The 21,722-nt window shown below is 36.4% G+C and overlaps 2 protein-coding genes and 2 pseudogenes across 2 annotated transcripts; 3 read left to right on the forward strand and 1 right to left on the reverse strand.

Moving 5' to 3' along the window:
- The first annotated feature begins 1,781 nt into the window (after positions 1-1,781).
- Positions 1,782-4,818, forward strand: LOC118033541 (transcription initiation factor TFIID subunit 15-like; annotated as a pseudogene).
- Positions 4,819-5,225: 407 nt separating this feature from the next.
- On the forward strand, positions 5,226-10,698 carry LOC118033540 (BTB/POZ domain-containing protein At1g50280). Its single transcript, XM_035038557.2, has 4 exons — positions 5,226-5,516; positions 6,528-6,631; positions 6,747-7,901; positions 10,048-10,698. The coding sequence occupies exons 2-4, from the start codon at positions 6,569-6,571 to the stop codon at positions 10,471-10,473; spliced, it is 1,644 nt and encodes a 547-aa protein (XP_034894448.1). The 5' UTR covers positions 5,226-5,516; positions 6,528-6,568; the 3' UTR covers positions 10,474-10,698.
- Positions 10,699-13,232: 2,534 nt separating this feature from the next.
- On the forward strand, positions 13,233-14,568 carry LOC118033537 (protein BPS1, chloroplastic-like; annotated as a pseudogene).
- A 792-nt stretch (positions 14,569-15,360) lies between these two features.
- Positions 15,361-21,701, reverse strand: LOC118033547 (uncharacterized). The gene is made up of 12 exons (XM_035038561.2): positions 21,184-21,701; positions 20,916-21,032; positions 20,625-20,817; positions 20,215-20,381; positions 19,926-20,100; positions 19,291-19,355; positions 17,692-17,773; positions 17,151-17,208; positions 16,873-17,000; positions 16,099-16,182; positions 15,932-16,002; positions 15,361-15,775 (listed from the first exon to the last, which is right to left on the reverse strand). Exons 1-12 carry the CDS (start codon positions 21,699-21,701, stop codon positions 15,649-15,651), a joined length of 1,785 nt encoding a protein of 594 aa, XP_034894452.1. The 3' UTR covers positions 15,361-15,648.
- Positions 21,702-21,722: the final 21 nt, after the last annotated feature.

Below are 21,722 nucleotides of genomic sequence, written 5' to 3' on the forward strand. Positions count from 1 at the left end.
AACTACCAAAACATTGTATATATATCCCTTTCACTGTTGATGCACAAACGAAGTGACAAGTATACTTGTGAAATAAAAACAATAAAACCATTGGTGTTTAGGGGTCTTTTGGTATCCTCCTTTGTTTTTTTTTTTATACACACATGTGTGTGTGATTGTGAGATTATCACGGAAATCAAGGGTGTCCTGGTCTTTTGATACCAATTAAATATTAATTATTCTAAAAAAATTATTGGTGTGCAGGAGGTGCTCATGCATCTGGGTATGTATGCATTGCCTCCGGGTTGGCATAAAATGCTTGTTCGTTGTGTTATTTTTGATGTGTCACCGTATCTTTTTCTTCTTAGGTGCACAATATTTGTTGGTGACCGGGGAATGGTTTGTTATAACTACACTTTCTCTTTTTCCTTATTCTTTCTATTTACCCTAGGAAATACATGTCGATCTTATTTACTATTGGTATTCAACTTTAATCCTTACTCTTTTTTATTTTTAATTTCTATCCCTAGCCTCTTTGTTAAAGTTTTTTTTTTCAATCTAATATTTTAATTTTAATTTTAATTTGCCAGCATTTTTTTCCTTCTAATTTGGCTCCTTTCTCCTTTGTAATTTTGTAGTAGTTTTTAATTTCACACATCAATTCAAGTCCCACAGTGTGTTGTTTTTTCTGTCTCGATCCCTCACTTTTTTTATTATTTCTTTCTCTTGGTAATTTTTTTTTCTTCCAATCCAATCCTCAAATTTTTAAAAAATTATTATTACCTTCTAATTTATTTTGATTTTGATTTTCATCGTCATTTTTAATTGCTATTTTTATTTTTTTTATATGTTTTCATGTAATTTGATTTTTTCTCAAATTTATCCTTTCATATTTGATTTACTGGGAATCGAGCGTCATGGTTTTTCATATATGGTATTTCCGGTCTAATGACTTGGATTACAAGTTTAAAAAATTATCATGGGCCAATGTTTTTTTTTTTTTGTATTTTTTTTTTATTTTATTATTCAACATTAATTTTTTTTATTAAAAAAATAATTATGTTTTTTTTTTTTAAATTTTCCCCTGAGTAATCTTAATTTTATAATCATAAATATAAATTTAACAATTCAACTCAGGTTAAATCGTATTTTATTACCTGCATTACATTTCTTTCGCACTATTTTAAGCGTGTGTTTTTTTTTTTATTTTATTAATTACATCCTTTCAAAGGTTTTATATTTCTCAGTTACCGTGTGTTTTTTCAAAAAACTCCTTTTTTTTTTCTAAATAAAATAAAATCCAATCAGTCTATCAGGAATTATAACATGATTTTTTATCTGAAACACATCTGCGGGCATCAAAAATATAATTTTTTATATATAAAAAAAACGCGAATCCGCTGTTCATAGCGGTTTGCCCATATCCAGTAGTAAAATCCATTGAAGGTTTAAAAAAGAGGAAAAAAGAAAAACCCCAAACGAGTTACAGTTCGAAACAGATAGACAGCACCCAGCAGAGCTTATCTTTCTGTTGTTCAACTTCCTGTTTTGGCGATTTCTTTAAATTATCTTGGAAGTGAATCGACGACCGAAGAAGAAAACCCTAGTTTTTAAAATCAACCGATCGTGATATTGAAGACGGCTCAATCCGATTTTATTTTCGAAGCACCTTCTTAGAGGTACATTAATTAATTAGGTTTTGTTTATTTTTATTTTCTTAGATGAACAAATTATTTAGTTGATTTAATGTTTAGGTTATTTGTTAGGTTAGGAATTAATGTGTTTGTCTGTTTGGCAGGGATTATTGAGTTTGATGAGATTGTAGCAATATGGCAAGCGATGCAGGAAAGAGACCCTTCTAATGGGACTATCTATATTAGTAATTTACCTGAAGGGACCGATGACATTATGTTGGCTGGATATTTTGGCACTATTGGGTTGTTAAAGGTATGGAGTTTTGCCAGGTACCTTTTTTTTTTTCGTCTGTTTTTTAAGCATCTACCTGTACTATTTGCTTCCTTTTACGTCGAGGATCTCTTAGTTCAGTTCTTTTATTTACTTTTGATTCCTTGTTGTAATGAGTAGAAGGACAAGAGAACTGGTCGACCTAAGATATGGCTGTACCGTGACAAAATGACGAATGAGCCTAAGGGTGATGCCACAGTTACTTATGAGGATCCTCATGCTGCTCTAGCTGCTGTAGAGTGGTTCAACAACAAGGATTTTCATGGTAATATCATTGGAGTGTTTATAGCACAATCTAAGAGCAAAGATGACACTGTTCGTAATTCTGTGGATGATCCCAATGATTTTGGCGGGTTTGAGGAAAATGCTAAGGATTTGAATGAGGGTGGGGGGAGAGGTAGAGGACAGGACGATGCTTCTGGGAAAGCGTGGCAACAGGATGGAGACTGGTTGTGTCCGAATACAAGGTCTGTGATGTGATATTGGTGAGCAGCTCTTGCTCTTTTTTAGCTCTAGTCTGTTTTTTTTTTTCCACCTTCCTCTTTCTTATGCAAATAACTTCTTATGCTTTATTGTTCAAGCAGTTGTTCCAATGTAAATTTTGCATTTCGTGGGTGTGTGCAACCGTTGTGCAAGTGCTCGGCCTTCTGGTCCATCTGGCGGTGGTGCTGGAGCTGGAGGTCACGGAGGGGACGCGGTGCCAATGACTCTGGTGTCCCTGGCCGGTCAGTTGGTGCTCCTACCGGACTTTTTGGTCCAAATGACTGGACCTGTCCAATGTAAGCCTCAGGTTGCCCTAGTTTCATAATTTGTTTGCTTTCTTGTGCTGTTCAACTGCTAAATTTCATGTTGCTTGCTTTATGCTAGTCTCTGATTCTGAGCATACAGTATCATTTCCTCTGTATTTTCTTATACTGCTGGAAAAAGTGATGGATGATGGTCGTGTAACTGTATCTCATAAAAACAATCTGAATCACTGACCAATAAAGGGAGAAAGATTGTGAGGCTAAATGAGTTCAGTAGAATGATAATGTTTCCAGTGAGATCCAGTTTTAAGGTGGATCCAAACTCAACGTTGACGACCATGAATACAATCTGGAAGGAGAAATACAATGGACTGCTTTATGATGTTTGATTTGATAAAATTTGTGGAGCGTAGCTCCCCATTTCTTATATAATCTATCTAAATAACAGGTGTTGAGCTTGGGACAAAGGGATTTATTCTGATGCAGGACTGTTTTTAGAATGCTGAATTTTGTAGATAGATTTGTGCGCATGCATTCTGAAGCTTTGTGCTATTCAGTCAAGGGTGTGTAGTTGATGAGGCTGTTATGTACTGGATTTATTTTAAGTTTAGTTGGTAATATTCTGCTCATTGACCTGTACATTGTAAAACCATCTGCGGTGCTTTTAGCTTGAAGAAGTTATCTGGGTTTCCTTTGTTGGCATTTGGTTGAGACCTTCAAATTCATATTGTAAGGCAAGGTTTCTGAAATGCATGACCAAATATTCAGCCTCCTCTTTTTTCGTGTTGCTTATGTTTCTACTTTTCCTTTTGTATTTCAGGTGTGGTAATATCAACTGGGCAAAGCGCTTAAAGTGCAATGTTTGCAACACAAATAAACCTGGTCACAATGAGGGTGGTGTGAGGTGATATATGATAATTCATACCCTCAAATTCTCCTGATCCATCATATAGCTTGCGTGATATAGAACTTTGTCAACTTTCTTTGCTAAAATCTAAAATTGATGGTGCTAAAAACGTTTCCCTACTCTTTCATCAGTTCTCCTTTTACAAGGGTTCCTGTTTTATGAACTCGAAGACCTTGTAACTAGCATATGGTGAGTGGATAAGCAATAACCGAGTTGTAACAAACCTCAAACTTGGTTTATGTACCTTAGTTGAGTGGATAAACATTAACTTAGTCATATTTGCTTTGCTATGTTGGGTGAACTTCAGTTCTTAATGGTTATCTTCTTTCCTTGACTTCATGTTTTACTATTTTACATCTTGTAGAAACTATTCTAAAATTATGCCCATATCTATGCTCACACAGAGGAGGACGAGGTGGTGGTTACAAAGAACTTGATGAAGAAGAATTAGAGGAAACCAAGAGACGAAGAAAAGAAGCTGAAGTAAGATATTCTTGCGGTGCTCTGACTTTGAGATTATTTAACACGTTCTTGTTTTATATTTTTCATGTTCCAAAAACAGGATGATGGAGAGCTATATGACGAGTTTGGCAATCTGAAGAAAAAATTTCGGGCCAAAACTCAACAAGCTGAAGCTGGAAAGGTGCTTCCAGGTGCTGGACGTGCAGGATGGGAGGTTGAGGAATTCGGTATTTGAGCATTATTTTATTCTTTAATTTTCTATTTGCAAAATAAGCATGTATTGAAATCAAGCACGTTGATCATATAGGTCTGTACATGTTATTCATGAACCGGAGTTATATCCATTAGAATCAGATGGACAGTGGAGTGTTAAAATTTTACTTGGACAAAGTTATCGGTGCTAACAAAATGATATATTGCCAGGTGCCGCTGATAAAGAGGGGAGAGAGAGAAGCAGAGAAAGAGGGAGGGATCGGGATGGCAGGGAAAGCAGCAAGGCCAGAGATCGTGATGGTAGGGATAGGCGCCGTAGTCGTAGTAGGGATCGGGATCATGAGTATGGTCGAAATAGAGAATATGGACGGGACAGGGACCGTGATCAGGACCGGGATCGGTACCGATACTGAGGATAGAAGTAAAGGTTCTCAGCTTTGACCCGCGGTTGTTTTGGCCCTCTACTTCGATGGGAAAGATGCCATCAGATATGAATTATGAATTTTGGTTACTGTCATTCGATATGAAGTTTGGTTTTACTTGGCATTTTTGTCTTATCCGGAATTTTAAAATCCCTGCTCCGATGTGACTTTATTGAGTTATTCCCCGTACTGCAACCATCAAGAAACTAGGAACTGGGTCATCTGTGCTCTTGTTGCTAGATAGACTAGTTTGAAATTGTTTTAATGTCGTCCAAATTTTAAAATCTGGCTGGTGTTAGTAAATGTATTACGCCCCTTGCTTGGATGGATAGATGGATGGACCTGAAAGGTGGTGATAATGAAGACTTTTGATCGTGCAAATCACGAGCTCAGCATCATTTACGAGTTATGGCATGTTAGCAAGTTCGGTCATATTTTGTCCAATGGCTCGTCGTGTACTGTGTTTGGTTTCGAGCTTCTATAGTACTTCCATTATGTTTGATTTAATGACAACCTTTGTCAATCTCAAACGAATTTAAGGAAAGAGATGCTATAGAGGAGGCTACCCTTGTCTAACGTAAGAGCCACCAAACTGTCCGTTGCTAATCTTCTAGCGTGGACTTTCAATTCCCCAAAATCCCCGATGTTTCATGATCCTTGAACTTTGAAGGTAATCGCCGAACCTAACGCCCACCACCACCCTGCACGGGGACGGTATCAAAATAAGATCTCCCCGCGAAATTTATCTCATAGCTCTACAAAGTCCAAATCCCTACAAAATTTTGTTCTACAGACGGCTCTAGCACTCCGCTTCACCATCTGGTAATTCTTCTTCTTTTTACACCCACCCTTTATTTTTTTGTGTACATGGCTTTAGCGCTTTGCTTCAATATGTTCTTCTTTAGGGTTTTCACATCCCTCCTTTCGTTTTCTTTTCGGTCAATAATCATTCCATGGAGTATAATTATTTAAGATAGCAAATTGAGAGCCCGAGTCCCCTCTGGTCTGAAGCAAATTCTACACGCAGCTTATCCACAAATAGCTAGTCACGTGACATAGGAGTGGTGGTGTTGTGTGCATCATTCTCCTTCGTTCATGTGAAATATTATTAGTAGCAAGTGGGTCAGAAGTCTCTGCTGGGCCCCTTATTCACATGTCCCGAAAGTGTAAAAACTCCCGTGGGGACGTCTGCCAAAGCCAATATAATAGAAAAAGAACAATATGATACGTGTGTGTGAGTGGGTGAGACAAGGGATAAATAATAAATAATATAAATCTTCTCGGAGACAAAATTGCCTGTCATCGCTTTCGTTCGGCGGACCAATGTGGTGTTTCTTTTTAGCTTCTACTGCCAACATGTATTTTGTTAGCTTCATATATTTATTGATACTTCTTTTATTAAGCAGTTGGTGAACTCATGATCGAAAGCAGTTGGTGAAAAGAATTTATATTTTTTTTTTTTGGAATTCTTATTATTTTTATTTTAGAAAAATAATTATTCCTTTTAATTTGAGATAAGTCATATTTATGTCGATTTTTACCGAGTGATTGAACACTCACTGGAACTGTTTTTTTCTTTTTTTTTTGCCCTTTCTATTTTATCATAAAAAGCACTTTCTACTGCATGCGTCACAGATCACAATTCTGTTCACAACTACAAGTCAGAGTGAAAAACCAACGGTAATGTCAAATGGAGCTTTAAATTACTGCGGTATTTATCAACCGTGATGATGCTTCTTGGGGGTATTATGAGATAACTGTGTCCTTTATATAGTGTGTATGATTTTTCTTGTCTGCTGTCACATATATCCTTAAAGCATTTCTCACTATCAGGCAAACATAAGTTTCTTGGTTACATTCGATGCAAAGAAGCAATGCCACAGCTCTGTGATCTTGCAATTAATGTCAATGGTCAACAAACATTCTTTATCAATCAGGTAGTGCATATAATACTTTGTTAAGTAACCACTGCTAGTTTTCTTTCTTCTTTGAAACTTCAGGCAAGGTTTTCTGATTGAACTAGTTCTGATTGTTCATGGTTCGTTCTTGCAGAAAATTCTATCAGCATATTCAGAAAAGCTAAAGAAGATCGTCAGGCGAGAAAAGAGAAAATCCCAGATTAAGAATTCAATTATTGAAATTGATGACTTCCCCGGAGGCCCAGATGGGTTTGAGCTGGTTTCAAGATTCTGCTACAATCATGGCGAAATCAAAATCACAGTTTCAAATGTGGCTCTTCTCCATTTCTGTGCAGTATTTCTTGGCATGACCGAGAATGTATCCACGAGCAATCTCTTGAAGCAGACAGAGACATTTCTTGATGGAATGATTTACTGGTCTTGGCAAGATACAGTTTCCTGTCTCAAAAGCTGTGAGTTATTCCTTACAAATGCGGATTCATCTGGGCTTGTAGAAAAGCTCATTTTTTCACTACTGGGAAAGATTTCATATAACACAGATATTGCAACTCTTGCTGCTTCCTCTTCTTCCTCTTCATCATCTTCTGAAACTGCATCTAGGTTCAGGTTTTCTTCCCCGTCTAAAACCACTCCTGAGTCAACTAAGCCAGGTTCATCGAGCAAACAATGGTGGTTTGATGATCTGATCATATTACCTCCAATGATTATTGAAAAGGTAATAAAAAACATGGGGGCTTATGGAACTGACAACGATAGCTTAATCCTCACAAAATCCCTACTCCATTTCCTGAAAATGGCAGTACTTCAATGCAAAAGTGGAGCAAAAAGAGCTGCTCTGTATTCAAGATCAGCCTACGCTGGTCTTGCAGACACTGCTGTCCACGGGGTGATTTCTATGAGCTGTTCATTTTCTTGCAGAGGCCTGTTTTCAGTATTGAGGATTGTGTCTGGATTTGGTCTGAGCAAAGATTGCAGAGCTAAGCTGGAGATGTTGATAGGTGGGATGCTTGACCAAGCAACATTGGATGACTTGCTTGTCTCTGGCCATGATAGAGGTGTTTTTGATGTTAATCTGGTATTGAGATTGATGAGAATATTTGTTCATAGTGATTTGCTGTCCTCACAGAAGTTGAAGAAGGTTGGCACATTGATTGACAAGTACTTGTGTGAAATATCTCCCGATCAAAACCTTAAGGCCTCAAAAGTTCTAGGAGTTGCAGAAAGTTTACCAGATTCCGCAAGAGATAGCTTTGATGGGGTCTACAAAGCCATTGATATCTATCTTGAGGCAAGTATTTGCAAACCCTCATTTCCTCGTTCTTTTTTGTTTCTTTCTTATCCATGATGGCCAAATTATTGATAGTTCTGGATAAAGAGGAGAAAAATCAGTAAGAGTTAAACAACAAAGACAAATTTAACAGACAAGACAAAATCACCCACCAATATTTATTTCTTCTTCTTCTTAGTTTAATTTAATTTAATTTAATTATAGCTATTGCCTTTTTTTTAAGTTTCTTTCCCTTTAGCTGATCAGCCGGAGAGAACCACGGCACATTACCCTCTCATCAACATTGAAAAATGAATCTGATAACTTGTCATTTCTGGCCAGGCTCAGATACTAATGTGCCGGTATTTATATATTTTGTTTAATAAAATGCAATATATATTTGTTATTTTATCAAACTAGCACCGTTTGATTAGTTAAAAAAAAATAAAAAAAAAATGTTTAGAAAATAGTAATATGTCTGACTCAACCGCTATTAAAAAAACATTGTTCTATTAACACTCACTATTAGATAATAGTGGTTGTATTAAGTAGCATAATACACCTAAAAAATTTACATAAAATAAAATCTAATTAAATCACCATAACCAAAAGCCAAACATAAACATAAATTACAATACCTCAAACCCATAATTGAAACAAGAGCTATTTTAATATTTTTTTATTTGTTAATTATAATCTCAAATTAATGCTTGTGTTTTTTTAAACATTATTTTTATTTATTTTTATATTTTTTAAGTTGTTAATGAATGATTTGAAATTTTAAACATCCTGTTCATATGTTAAGTAAAGATATTAAATCATGTTTTTATAAATTAAATATGAAAATGCATAATATATAAGACAATTTTTAAAATTAATATGAAAATTAACAAAAATAATATTACAAAAATTAAGTAGTAATAATAAAAAATCTTAACTAGAAAAATACCAAAAAAAAACAACAATTAATAACCAACCAACTCAAATATATATAAACTAATTAATACAAAAAACATATTTTAGTGTTTTTTTTTTCTCAGAAGTGGTGAACATGGAAAAAAAAAAAGTTTTTATAAATGCTTCGTAAAAGCGATTCAGAATCACTATCTTATTATGAATCTTAATCGTTAAAGAACTCTTATTAAAAAAAAAACAATGGTATTAAAACCACAATTCTAAATTATAATATTTATTTAAATTGTTATTTTAAATAGTGATTTTTCAACTATTACTATTTTCAACAATGATTCTTTATAAACTAATTAATTTTTCCAAAACTTTCCAAAACGGATCCATTCCCTGTTAACTTTATTGAAACTATGTTTGTTATATATATGTCTCACTACCAGACTGGGTGCAATGAACTATATCTGCAATGAAAGAAACATCTTACCAACTAGAAATAATATAATAACACTCCATTATTTCCGTGAAGGAATTTTTAACCAGTGGCTAAACGTGTTCTTTTCCATGATATGGACCAATGGTTGTCCAATCCAACATCAATGGATGCTAACTTATTTATGGCCCGGCCGACAACATATAAGGTTGTGCATCTTCTTCCCTTTTACCTCTATAAATCTTTTGTTTCTTCTCCTTTTCAAGTCCGTGACACTCACGGCAACTCATTCTGCTACCACCACCGTCTTTTGTCATCTATTTAAACAGACAAAAACCTGCAGAGCTTCTTCAAATAATGTATGCAAAGGGCCATGCAGTTCATAGTCTAACGTTCAGGGAAGTACTGGAAATGTTTGCCTGGATCATTACGGAACACAAGTTCCTTACTTAATGCCAAATTTATGTTCTTGAGGTAGAATGTGTGCATTGAACCTGATATGGCCTACTGATTTGCTTTCTTGTCCACAGAGTTTCTTACTATCCTTTTACTTCAAAGCTTTGTTGGCTAACAAATAATCCCAAGAATCTGTTTTCAGTATTAGCGATGCTAATTCTACAGAAAAAATTCCTTGCAAAATATTCTTTAAAATATCGCCATCCATTTAATGAGAGAGTCCCCGCTAATAAGCCTCACAAATCTAATGGTTGAAATTCTTTGAAAAATGACTTCCGTACGTAAAATCAACTTTGTGAAGGTATAGATTAGATTTTCCAATCGTATAATTATCAATGATCTTCAATGCATTCTATTTGTGGATATTTGCAGTCTCACCCAACACTCCCATTTGCGGAGCGATCAAGATTATGCAGATGCCTTAACTACGAGAAGATGAGTCTTGAAGCATGCAAAGACCTTGCCAAGAATCCAAGAATCCCTCCAGATGTTGCAGTTGAAGCACTCAAGCTACAACATTCTAAAATATCAAAAGGTGAGTACTCTGTCCGTGTCAAAGACTTGAAGGGTCCAAGCATGATCAATTCCTCCGGGATGGTCTTGTACAATGGCGATGTTGAGAGTCTTTCACCGGAGAACCAAGACACGAGGATGAACATGCAATGGAGGGTCATGGAGTTGGAGAAGGCATGCAGGGAGATGAGGCGTCGGATGCCAAAGTTGGTCGGTCATGATGTCAATGTCATGAGGGGTACTACCCCTTATTATAGCCGATCGCCATTGCCTAAACTCTGTTAAACTTCTCCTTTTCTCTCACAAAATTTATATCCAGTCGTTTACGTTTTTCTGGTGAAAGTAAGACCAAGGATACATGTATATCATGCGCCGATATCAATTAAAGACTCTAATCACTCTCACAAAATCTAAGCTTGAGGGATTATTTGTGAATATTTAGTGATTGTAGCAAAGTTTTGTATTGTTAATGCTGTTGATATTTCTACGTAACTGCAATTTTATATTCCAGGTTCTTGGATCACATTCGCAGATAGACTTTGTACCTGGCTAAATTTTTATGAAAGGAAGTTGCAATAAGTACCATAAAACTCAAGAGAAGCTTGAAATTTATTTTGTGATTGATTAGTGGAGTAATTAGAGCTTTAATAATATATAACTTCCGTATATTTCGATTAATTCTACAAATCTTAAAATTAATGATTATATAAACTATTAATGATTCTAAAATTTATAGAACTTGAACTAGAGAGTTTGCCCTATGATATTTTATCAAGCTGTTATGTAACCCATGAATTGGTTTTGGCTTTGGGGTGATGGTAGGGTGTAGTTTTAACCCATGCAAGGGAATTCATAAATTACACAACACAGAAAAAGGATTCTCGACATGGAAACAGGCGAGTGTCTTCGCTTTCTGGCATTTGATTCGATTCGCTCTTGGATGTCCTTATCGATACATTCCCTGCACGGTAAGGTCACGAGAAAAAAAAAAAAAAAAAGTTTTATTTCTTTATTTTGGTAATTATGGAAAGATACATGCAAACAGAAACCTCCCTCCTCCAGTGCTATGTTCTGGCACTAATCGGATGGTTTTCGAAAACAGTTGCTTAGCAAGTTCCTGGTGGCGGCTCGTCGTTCTATATATTTTTACCATTTTATTTATTTATTTGGTTATTTTTTGTATATCACTAGTATATTAGATTGTCACGCTTCACGACAGATGAATATTATTTTTATTTTTAAATGTAATTTTTTTTTAATAATGTTTAGCCGTCAAAGTTTGCCATGATTATCATACCTAAAGTACTCTTAAATATCACAAACATATATGATTTGACAAACAACAAATAAAAAGATATTTATACACTTTAATTGTTAGAAAAAAAAATTATAAATATTTACAACAATCCAACTATTATTTGTTTACATACATTATATCATGTGAAAAATAACTTGATTTAACCATAAAAAAAAGTGAAGCACGCACATCTTTGATATTACAAGTATCAACCCACTCGTCATTAAAAAAACCCAAAGAAATATCTCATAAAAAATAAAAAAATAAAATAAAATTACTATCATAACTAACGATAAAATATGTCTTGATTTAACATTAACTTTTGTTATAATATTAGCAAAGGCAAATCATATCGTGAATATTGGTGATCCCGTAATTAGACCTGTGATTAACACGCACCGACATCGGAAACGAAGCACCTAATTAATATCGTCCCGCAACTTCCCATGTCCAAAAATAAATAAAAAGTTCCAACAGCAAGCAGGATAGCCGTTTAGTGAAGTTTTGAAAATAAAAATAAAAATAAAAACATAACTATTTGTTTTGAATTTTTTTATTGAGAAAAAAAGGATCAAAATTTATTTAACTCTAACTAAACTTGAGCTGGTTTTTTAATCCATGAACTTGAATATTTTTTTTTTTAGCTGTCCGGGCCAGCTTGCGTTGATGGCTCAATGAATAAAGCCCAGTGAGCATGTAAGACACCGCGGGGATTACACAAGTAGCTTAAACCTGATGGAGGAATGAAACAAGTCCCTTCAATCAGCCACAATAAACTTGAATATTTCTTTTAATTAATAAACACTTAGTAGTAATTAGACCGCCAACAATTATGAATATAACAATATCATAAAATTATGATTTACCAAGTTAAAATTAAAAAAAAAAGGGTGCCCAGAGAATAATAGTATAAAAATTTATTTTTTATATTAGTATATCAAAACAATCTAAAACTAAATATAAAAACTAATTTAAAATTAATTTTTTAAAAAAATATAAAATTACATTGTAATATCAAACAAAACACAAGAGCGTTGAACCAGTCTATGCTTAGCTTATAAGTTGAACGCAGACCATCTAGTTCTGATCTGTTCCAGTCTTTCAAAAACATGACTGAATAAATAAAAAAACACATCAATTGATTAAGATAATTGACAACCTTTTCCAATGGAAGAATAGTCAATTTGACGTCTTCAAAATGATCTCCAATCCTACATGGACACACACATTCATAATTTTGCCTACACCAAAATTGGATGACCTTCATTGGATCGTAGAAGCAGAAGATTATTATTGTGCTTTCAAAATAATATAAGAAAATTCCCTCTACACACACGCTATACCGTGAAATTCTATACCACGTCATTTTCGTTTTTAAGTTTTAAAACTGTTTTTTTTTTTTTAATATTTTTTTATATTTTAAATTAATATTTTTTAATTATTTTAATGTTTAACATTACTTATTAACATTCATACTTTGTATTCGTTAATTATAATTTAATTTTAATACAATTCTCCCTATGTATGATTTATTACTTAATTCATATCTCACACTTCCTTTTTTGTTTTTTTTTTTTTTCCTTTTCTTAATTAGATGCGTACCCTTTTGTTTAATCTCTTAAAACAAAACACGCAGAGAACGACAAGCCGACAACCCTTGCTTACAAATAACAAATTCAAAATTATCCCCGGGACAAGACCGTAAATTAGGGTTTTGTTTTATTATTATAATGTCAAGGGTCTTTCTTTCTTTCTATTGTATCTGTTCTGCACCGCGTCGAAAGTAAAAGAAGGAGCGTGCAGCGACCTCGTCAACTACCTACGGCGGCACCAGCCTCCGTCTTTTATTCCTCTACCGCCCTTTCCATATACATAATAAAATCACAGCCACCATTTCTCACCTGTGCTTATTTTTTCTATTCCATTCTTCTCATCAACAATGTTTCTGACTGAGAAACCCAATTATACCTCCTTCTTCGATTCTTTTAACAAACAGAAGAAGAAGAAGGAGGAGTTCGACCTTATCTCTCAGTCCTTCGACGAATCCATTCTTCGTCGCCTCAATACTTTATGTAATTCCCGCTCTTCTGTTACTATCAATTTCTCCTGGCTCTCCTCGGCCCTCGCTTTTCTCTCCTTCACACATAACCAAGCCATAACCCTACTTTCCAACCCCAAGCTCACCGATTCTTTGAATTTTTACTTGGATGACAGTGTCAAGCTCCTCGATATCTGCAACTCCATCGCTTCGGAGATTGAACGCTTACGCCATCGCCGGCTTCTCCTCAAACTTGCACTTCACCTATTTAACGACAACAACAACAGTGAAGATGCAGAGAAACTAAGAAGAGCTAGGGCTTCGCTGACTGATTGGATAATAATCTCAAGGGACCCAGATATGAAAGCAGCAAGAATTTGGAGCATCTGGTCATAGATTTGGCTTTCATGCTTAAGGAGGTTCCACGTGGAAAAGATCTCATCCGATGAAAGGATTGTCCGCCGCACGATCCACTCCGTTGGGTTGGTAACGGTGTTTGTCGCGGGAGTTGTGGTCGCGGCGTTGCGTGGATCGACGGAGTTAGGTGTTGCCGTTAGAGCGCCGTCCGAGTTTTTGTGGGCTGACTCGTTCAATATTCTCAACTCAGCGATCTCTCGGCCGGGCAAAAAGAGGCATCTACTCGAGGAGCTAGATGACGTGGAAGCACGTCTCAGGGAAGTGATCGGCGTCATGGATGACGCAGGCGGAGAAAAAGGGGAGAGCCTAAACGGTGCCGTCAAGGAGCTGGAGAGGGTGACGGAGACATTAGGAGAGGGATTAGAGAGGTTGAGTAACGGCGTGAATGAAGTGTTCAATACGGTTATGAGCAGTAGAAAGGAGATGCTGGAGAGACTGAGAGCGGGTCAACAAAAGCAACAGACAATGTAATGCTAAAAAGCAAAGGAAGCCCGCCAGATAAGAATACATAGAAAGAAAGCATTGTTTTATTTTACTGAGAAAAAAGTCCACCGTGCGCGTGCTCTTGCTTGCTTTATAATCTTGTCCTTGTAAACGTGCACAGTTAATGAAAGAGAATTATTGCTAATTGGAATTTGATCAAAGCAAAGCTTCTATCAATAATGCTTGTTGTCATATCATGCGATCCTGGATAAAGATTCTGCCGCCGCAAGCCTTTCTAGAGTTTGAAATCTCAAAGCTTTTGTCGATCATTTCGATAGATCATCACTCGTGATATAATTTCACCAATTCAATGTTTCTCGTCTGTCAATATTTTTACTCTCGAATAGAAAAAACAAGGGTAAGTTTGGCAAGATGGCGGCACCAGTGCTGTGATCATCCTCGTTAATTATAGAACAGAGTGCTTTACTCGAAGACACGATTTTGCTCAAGAAAAGGTATTCCTTTATCACCAAGCATCTACCAAACTACAAAAGCAGAGACAAGAAGCTCGAGGGTTTGGTGTGTCTCTTTTGAATCCTCACTACCCGTACGAGCATAGGCTAAATTCCTGACTAAATCCAAGACGTTAAATTCTACAAAAACTTGCTATCGTTATAGGATTTACTTGTTCAATCAGAAAGGGCTAGAGAGAGAACGAGAAGCTTTAATTAACTTAATGAAGTAGAGGTGACAACATTGGTCTCTTTCCTAGGGCAGTTTGCTTTCCGAAGAAAGCAAGTCCAGTCCAGCTCTAAAATAGAGAGTTCTGAAACAAAAGCAAAGGCAACATGCAGCGAGAATACTGTCGATATAAATCAGTTGGTGTTCCATATATTTTAAGTTTCCTTCATGTGCGTGGCGGGAGAAAAAGAGGGAAAAGAAAAATGCTCTGAACTCACAATTGCGGGACAGGAAAGAAAAAAAAGGGAGAAAAAAGGAAACCAAAAACATATAATATACTAATAAAATCATTCTCCGTGTACATACCCCTCGTGTTACAAAGAAACGGTCCGTGTTATCCTCAATCTTTTCCTCTCTTTACAATCTGCTACCTGAACTCTGCGCTGCAAAATAACCTACCTATTCTAGGCTTTCTAGCTAAATATTCGGATACAAAATAACTTACAAGAAACGATATCATTTCCTTGGCAATCAACAGGACAAGATCTATCACTAGTTGAGCCCTATAGGGATGGTAAGTGTACATTAAGAAAATTTAAGTCTATTAGCTGCTGTTTTGAATTGGCTGTGAAGCACATCTGTCTTCAACGGCTTCAGAGTTCAAAATTTTTCTAAGAGAGCGATATTGTAGACGAACATTCTCACCACTACCAATAATCTTAAGCAAGTACCTGAAAGAAAGAAAAGGAAAGATCTTTGCACTGTGCATCTAACATCAAATTAAACCATGATTTGCCTTTCATATCCATGCAGCGTTCAACTACCAATACCGTGATTATCTGAAGGTAAGCAGTATTTAATTGGTATAACAAGCCATCTCAACTCACCAGCCATTGAGACATTGTGAAGTGATGATTGCTTCCTTTCCAACAAATTTTTCTGGTGTCCTCCTATTTCCCTATATGATTCAACACAGTGCTCAATGTTTCATGCATGCAATGCCATTGACGACAGCCATAAACAGAATACAAGGAAAGAGAATGCTAATACGAACCTTAATCACTACTTTCTCATTTACAGCAAAAGGATACTGAACTCCTCTATGCAAACCATCGTCAGCAGCAATATCTCCATTCTCCTGAGGACAGGCAAATAATCTGTCAAAATGCTTTTGAAACTGGACTTTTATTAATACATAACAGAATTCACAGCATGCTGGTTTTGTAAGCAACAAACTACAGAGAGTATCGATCATTGAAAACATCAGAGAGAAAATTCATTTGAAAGCACAACACTCCTTAAAGAGCTAACAATGGTCCACAACAGCTGAGAGAAAATACGACAAAATAAGGTTCTTCACACCAATTCCTAATGCTTCATTTGTGCTACCAGTCATCATTAGATTTTTATTGATTTCAAATCATTTAAAACAGAAAAATTTAGAGTTATAGTTTTCATCACTAAAAGCACCGACAGAAGTCAGAACAGAACCCTTAAAACATTGAACACTAGTGGAAGAGCTATCAATGTTCCATAGTAGTTGAGACAAAATAAGCCAAACTCAAGGTTCTTTACACCAATTCTTAATGCCTCATTTGTGCTTTCAGTCACCATTAGATTGTTATGGATATCACCCACTGCCAACAGAGCCAATGCCCAATTGAAATTTTATACAGTTTTTCTAAGTCGCATCTAAATTCCCTTTGCCTTGCCTTCCCCTTATCCACTACAAACATAAGTAGTAGAAGATTTGATATCCATGCATGCTTGTAGAACTGTATTTCCAGGATAACTAGATAAAAAAGTTGGGCACTTATTTGAAGCATACCCCGTGTGGTCTCTTCTTCATGGAATCTGTGTGATCACCCATTTCTTTGCGACGCTTTCGCAGAGTTGCATTATGGAATAGCCTTCGATCATCTTCATTCTTTACAGCTGATGCTGCAGCTCTAAGAGCTGCATATAAGTTAAATATAAGAACAAAGATGATAAGATGCAATTAAGAGGTTCAGAAAAGAATTGGTATCTAGCATGACCAGGCATCAAAAGGTTCCGTGTGTGTGTTTGAGTGCGGGAGAGAGTATATACAAGTCAAGTAGAACCTACCATAATTAGGAACCAAAGACCCAGCCTCAATGTCAGCATTGCAAAGTGTACATCTCGACTGTGATACAAAAAACAACTGGAGTTATGATTCTTGTCTCCTATATAACAAGTCTATCGTACAAAAGCAGCAGACCAGTAGATCTCATAAGAAGATATCAAAGAGCATGTCACATCACAAGGTAGGAGTCCTTGAATAACAGAAAACGTCAACAGACTATACATTTCTGTTTTGGTGCCTATGCAGTATAAGCAATAAACACTAGCTGAAACATTTGATGAAACGTCAATTGGAATCCAGGCAGGATGGGGATCAAAATTCTTTCTACTTCTTGAAGTATAATGACAGAAAAAGAGCAATGAGTTCTATGAGTGTCGAAGTTTGTAAAAATATACAAATGAAGGTCCTGAAACTCCCTTGAATGTATCGACACTAGAACCAATATAAGAACATCAGGCATCTAGTGTTTTTTACCATCTTATACCTATGCTATTATGAAAGTTACTTCTAATTTCCATATAACTAGCAGATAATCCTACTTACCATATCAATGACTCTTCTCAGCATGAGACCACCAAACGAATGTCCACAGGAAACAAACATGGCATCTTCAAGGAATGCACCTCTGATGCATCATTAGATAAGCGTATGGAAAAGAAAAAACCCATTTAATATTCACATAGCACACATTAACATAGCGGTCAGTTTCTTTCTCTCTCTAAACAAGAGAGGTCAAATCAACATATGAGTAAGAAGAGCAATAAATATAAAATTGATTTTATCAAAATCATCGACAATGAACAGATGCAGCCAAATAGGAATAACTTCTTGAATTACCATATTTTGATTTTTATTTCTGCACATTCTTGTTTTAGTCTGTTTAGAAATTTGTCCTTCTTAGGAATTTAAAGCTACTTAGGAAAGTGGACTTATGGTTTAGTTTCTATCATTTATGGTTTTCTGATTTTAGTTGATGCAAAAACTACTGATGTATGAGTTTTCTGGTTTTCCAACAATACACACAATGATTTTATATCAAAAGTTTTCTAGTATTTATGATTTTCCCTTTTCAATTTGGATTTCTATTTCCTATTTAGATCAGAACTATTAGGGGTTTTGGTGCCTATAATAGTAATATCTAAAAGGCAAGACTTTAATGATACAATTATGAGTATTTTGGTTTAGTTTGAGCTGCAGCCTGAGAGTGTTTCTTTTCTTCTCTTTACTCTAAGTGCTATTTTCTTCTATTTATTTTTGGCTACTACTAACCTCAGTCATCATTCACATGTACAGTAAAAGCTCTAATTTCCTTCTAAGATCCTTAATTTTCTGACCTACTGAGCTATGAATCCTTTGTGGGGAATAAATCCAAATTTTCCAACATCAAGTATAGACCTGATGATTCATCCTGTTTTCTATTTCTTTGATGACATGGAACCCCGAACTCTGCTGAGAGCACCAAGAGATGAGGTTATGTAAGAACTTAATGCATTCGAAGTCAATTCTTAACAACTACTTGTAGGAAACTCTCATGATGTATACATACACTGGCAGGCCAGCAGTGCTGCAAATTTCTCACTGCATCAGTGAAAAGGAGACGTCGCAGAGATGAAATATAGACAAAAAGATTCACCACCCATCTTTTCCACCATTGTGACAACCTGAAGTCTACTTAGACACTAGCAGCTAAAGATCTTTGTCACAGGGATATATAACCATAAAAAATCCCATGGCATGTGAAGTTGGTTATCGCGTGTGATCCTAGGAATAATTCTATGCTATGTATTTTTCTTTTATTGGCGAGTCACTCCCAAACGTTATATATGCACAAACAAGACCATTAGAGAGGTTGGTTTGTGAAAAAAAACAGAAAGAAACCAGTACGCGGATTCCTTTATAACATTGCACAAATATGTTTATTAAAAACTTACACTTTGTATTGGTAACAGTATAAAGTAGGGATTGAGAATATTTTAACTGGATGAATTTAACAATATAAGCCATGGTAAAAAAGGTGCCAGTATCATGTTGAATTGAAAAAACCTACTCGATTCCAAGACTTGAGGCTGTTACCTGATCTAGAATGCCATTATATTGAAACCAACAAGCATAATGGAAAAGCACAAGCAAAGACAGGAGAACTCACGACAAGGATCTGAGAGCACACTTCTTAGTGATGGTTCCTTGTTCGTATCATTTTGAGCAACCTGTAAATCCAAAATTTAAAATGAAATCTCATGACAAATTACAACTGAAAGTTTCAGTTGATCAGCAAACAAAAAAGGTAAGGCATTTAACACAACAAGAAATAAAATCTCAATATGCATGAACAAAGAATAAGGAATTGCAGGAAACCAAGTAGCGAACTCATATTCTTTTACATGTGTGAGCATCACCTGATTTCAGCTGATTTTTTCAATATTTTTCTTTTTTCTCCAGATATGAAAGTCATATAGAAATTTTGCAAACCAGTGAAAAAAAATCAAAGAATAGGAACTTGATCAATAACAATATGAATTCCATAACCGTTGCTCATGTGGGTCTTTAAGATCTGATCTCAGCTGAAAACAGGGCGGATAACAAATACGTTTCATGACAGATCAAATTATCTATTTCAGCAGAACCTACTCTTAACAACCTTGTGAGAAGAACAGAGAAGAAGGAAAGGCCACAAAGCACAACAAATAAAGAAGGATAAAATCTAGTATACGAAGGTTCAGTTGGTGGAAATTCTTTTACTCTTACGCTTTTACAGGCAAACTCCAATTAGAACTTACATAAGTATTATTAGGTTGATTGCACACAACATCCTCCTCAGCAGAAAGGTCATCCATAAACTGACTCACTGATATTGGTACATAGCTCTGGGGAATAACATGACCAGCTGCTGCAATTGGAGAACAATCTAAAATAGCATTTCCCTGTGGCATGAGCCTGAATACCAGTGAAGTCCTGCAACAGAAAAGTTTAGTGAGCAGCCTAAATGTGAAAATCAATTGTAAAAACTGGAACAATTTTAAACACAAGATGCATGACATTAATCAGTTTCAATAAAAATATTTATACCTCCCACCACTGTTAGTACCCGATGAGAAATCAGGAGCAGCTCTATATGAGGCAGCAGGACGAAGTCCAGCAGTCGTGTGGCTAAGTGTCTTGCCAGTAATGAGTAAGAGATCAACTGGAGCTGAACCACAATCAGCTAAGTACCAGCGACCATTTGGGTCACAAACCTAGGGGAGAAAAGCATTTAAGATGGTATAAAACAGATTGTCACTATTACACTAAAACACCTGTCAGAGTGTCGCAAATGAATAATGTTACTCATGGCTTGGGGGAAAAGGAAAAAAGGAAACTTTAGAATTAATTTGAAGCCAGCACAAGTTTGATACTTAGTCAGGAAAAATTCTCCAACACTAAAGAACAATATTTGTTAGATATCAGGAGTACATGTTGTTTAAAAGACAGTAGAATACCTGCAGACCAGGACTGTCTGAGGAAATCAAAGTCAACAATCCCTTCTCAACTTCACCATTAGCCGCTGGCTTCCCTGCCCCAATAGCCCCTTTTCCATTGTGCAAAGAAGTATGAGAATAGGTGGCAACAAGCACCGAAGAAGACACCTCGCCAGCTGGCAATGGGGTATCATCAAGCAACTGGTTGAAAACACTGCAGTCAACATAATTTGCAAGCTTCATATCATTCATAAGAATCTTAACCAACACAAGCTTTCAAAATTAAATATCCACCACCGTCATCATCCTTACTCGCTTCTTAAACGAAGATGTCTTGCTATTGCACATAAAGCAGAGCGCGCTGCCTTTCCCATACACCTAAATATTTCAGCCATACATGGCGGAGACGAGTCCCAATCTTCCACTGGCCTGCAACACATTTATAAATTATAACACCTAATTACCCACTCGAAGTTTTAACCTTCACACTAATTACACACAGAACCATTTAAAGTTTCCAACTTTACACCAATCGCACACTTCTAATCAAAATACACACTAATTAAACAAGCATTTTTACCTTCCAGCTCTGTACATATAAACCCCGCGGCCGCTACAACCTTTAACGACACCGTTTTGAGACCGACTCCTAAAATACAGCCTTGCAGCCTCGAGGCCACATCGCATAAGCGAGGCTTCTTCACTCCCCAATTCAATAACAGCAGCGTTGTGCCTCATTAAAGACCCCGAAAGCGCATCCACCGCCCGCACGTAGGCCCCGCCAGGAGCCCCATCGTAGGGAGAGATATCAGAGAGCCGGACCCTAGCCAGTGTGGGAGCTGGGTCAGCGGAGTGGTGAGCTGCGGATGCTATAGGGAAATTACATGATCGAGGGCTGGTGGTGGGAGACGGTGAGAGGAGGAGGAGAGAGGGGCCAGAGAAGAGGGGGTTGGGATTGAGTGTGGGAGGGAGTAGCTGGGATCTATGGCGGAAGTGGAGAGAGGGACAGGGTGTGGTGGTAGTGCAGTGGAGGTTTGCTGGTGTTTGGTGTTGGTGGTGGCGGTGGTGATGATGTTGGATCATCATCATCAAAACCATTAATCATTGTTTTGTGTTTAA

This window comes from Populus alba, chromosome 8 (genome assembly GCF_005239225.2).
Source record: "Populus alba chromosome 8, ASM523922v2, whole genome shotgun sequence".
Lineage (NCBI taxonomy): Eukaryota > Viridiplantae > Streptophyta > Magnoliopsida > Malpighiales > Salicaceae > Populus > Populus alba.

Bases quoted from the DNA above. Each gene is read 5' to 3' on its own strand.
- LOC118033540 (XM_035038557.2), top strand. From the start codon at position 6,569: ATGCCACAGCTCTGTGATCTTGCAATTAATGTCAATGGTCAACAAACA. The intron at 6,632-6,746 runs GTAGTGCATATA...TCGTTCTTGCAG, and splicing joins AAACATTCTTTATCAATCAG to AAAATTCTATCAGCATATTC. The intron at 7,902-10,047 runs GCAAGTATTTGC...GGATATTTGCAG, and splicing joins CCATTGATATCTATCTTGAG to TCTCACCCAACACTCCCATT.
- LOC118033547 (XM_035038561.2), bottom strand. From the start codon at position 21,701: ATGGTTTTGATGATGATGATCCAACATCATCACCACCGCCACCACCAA. The intron at 17,209-17,691 runs GTAAGTAGGATT...TTTGTATCACAG, and splicing joins TGAGAAGAGTCATTGATATG to TCGAGATGTACACTTTGCAA. The intron at 17,001-17,150 runs GTAGGTTCTACT...ACTTATATGCAG, and splicing joins GTCTTTGGTTCCTAATTATG to CTCTTAGAGCTGCAGCATCA.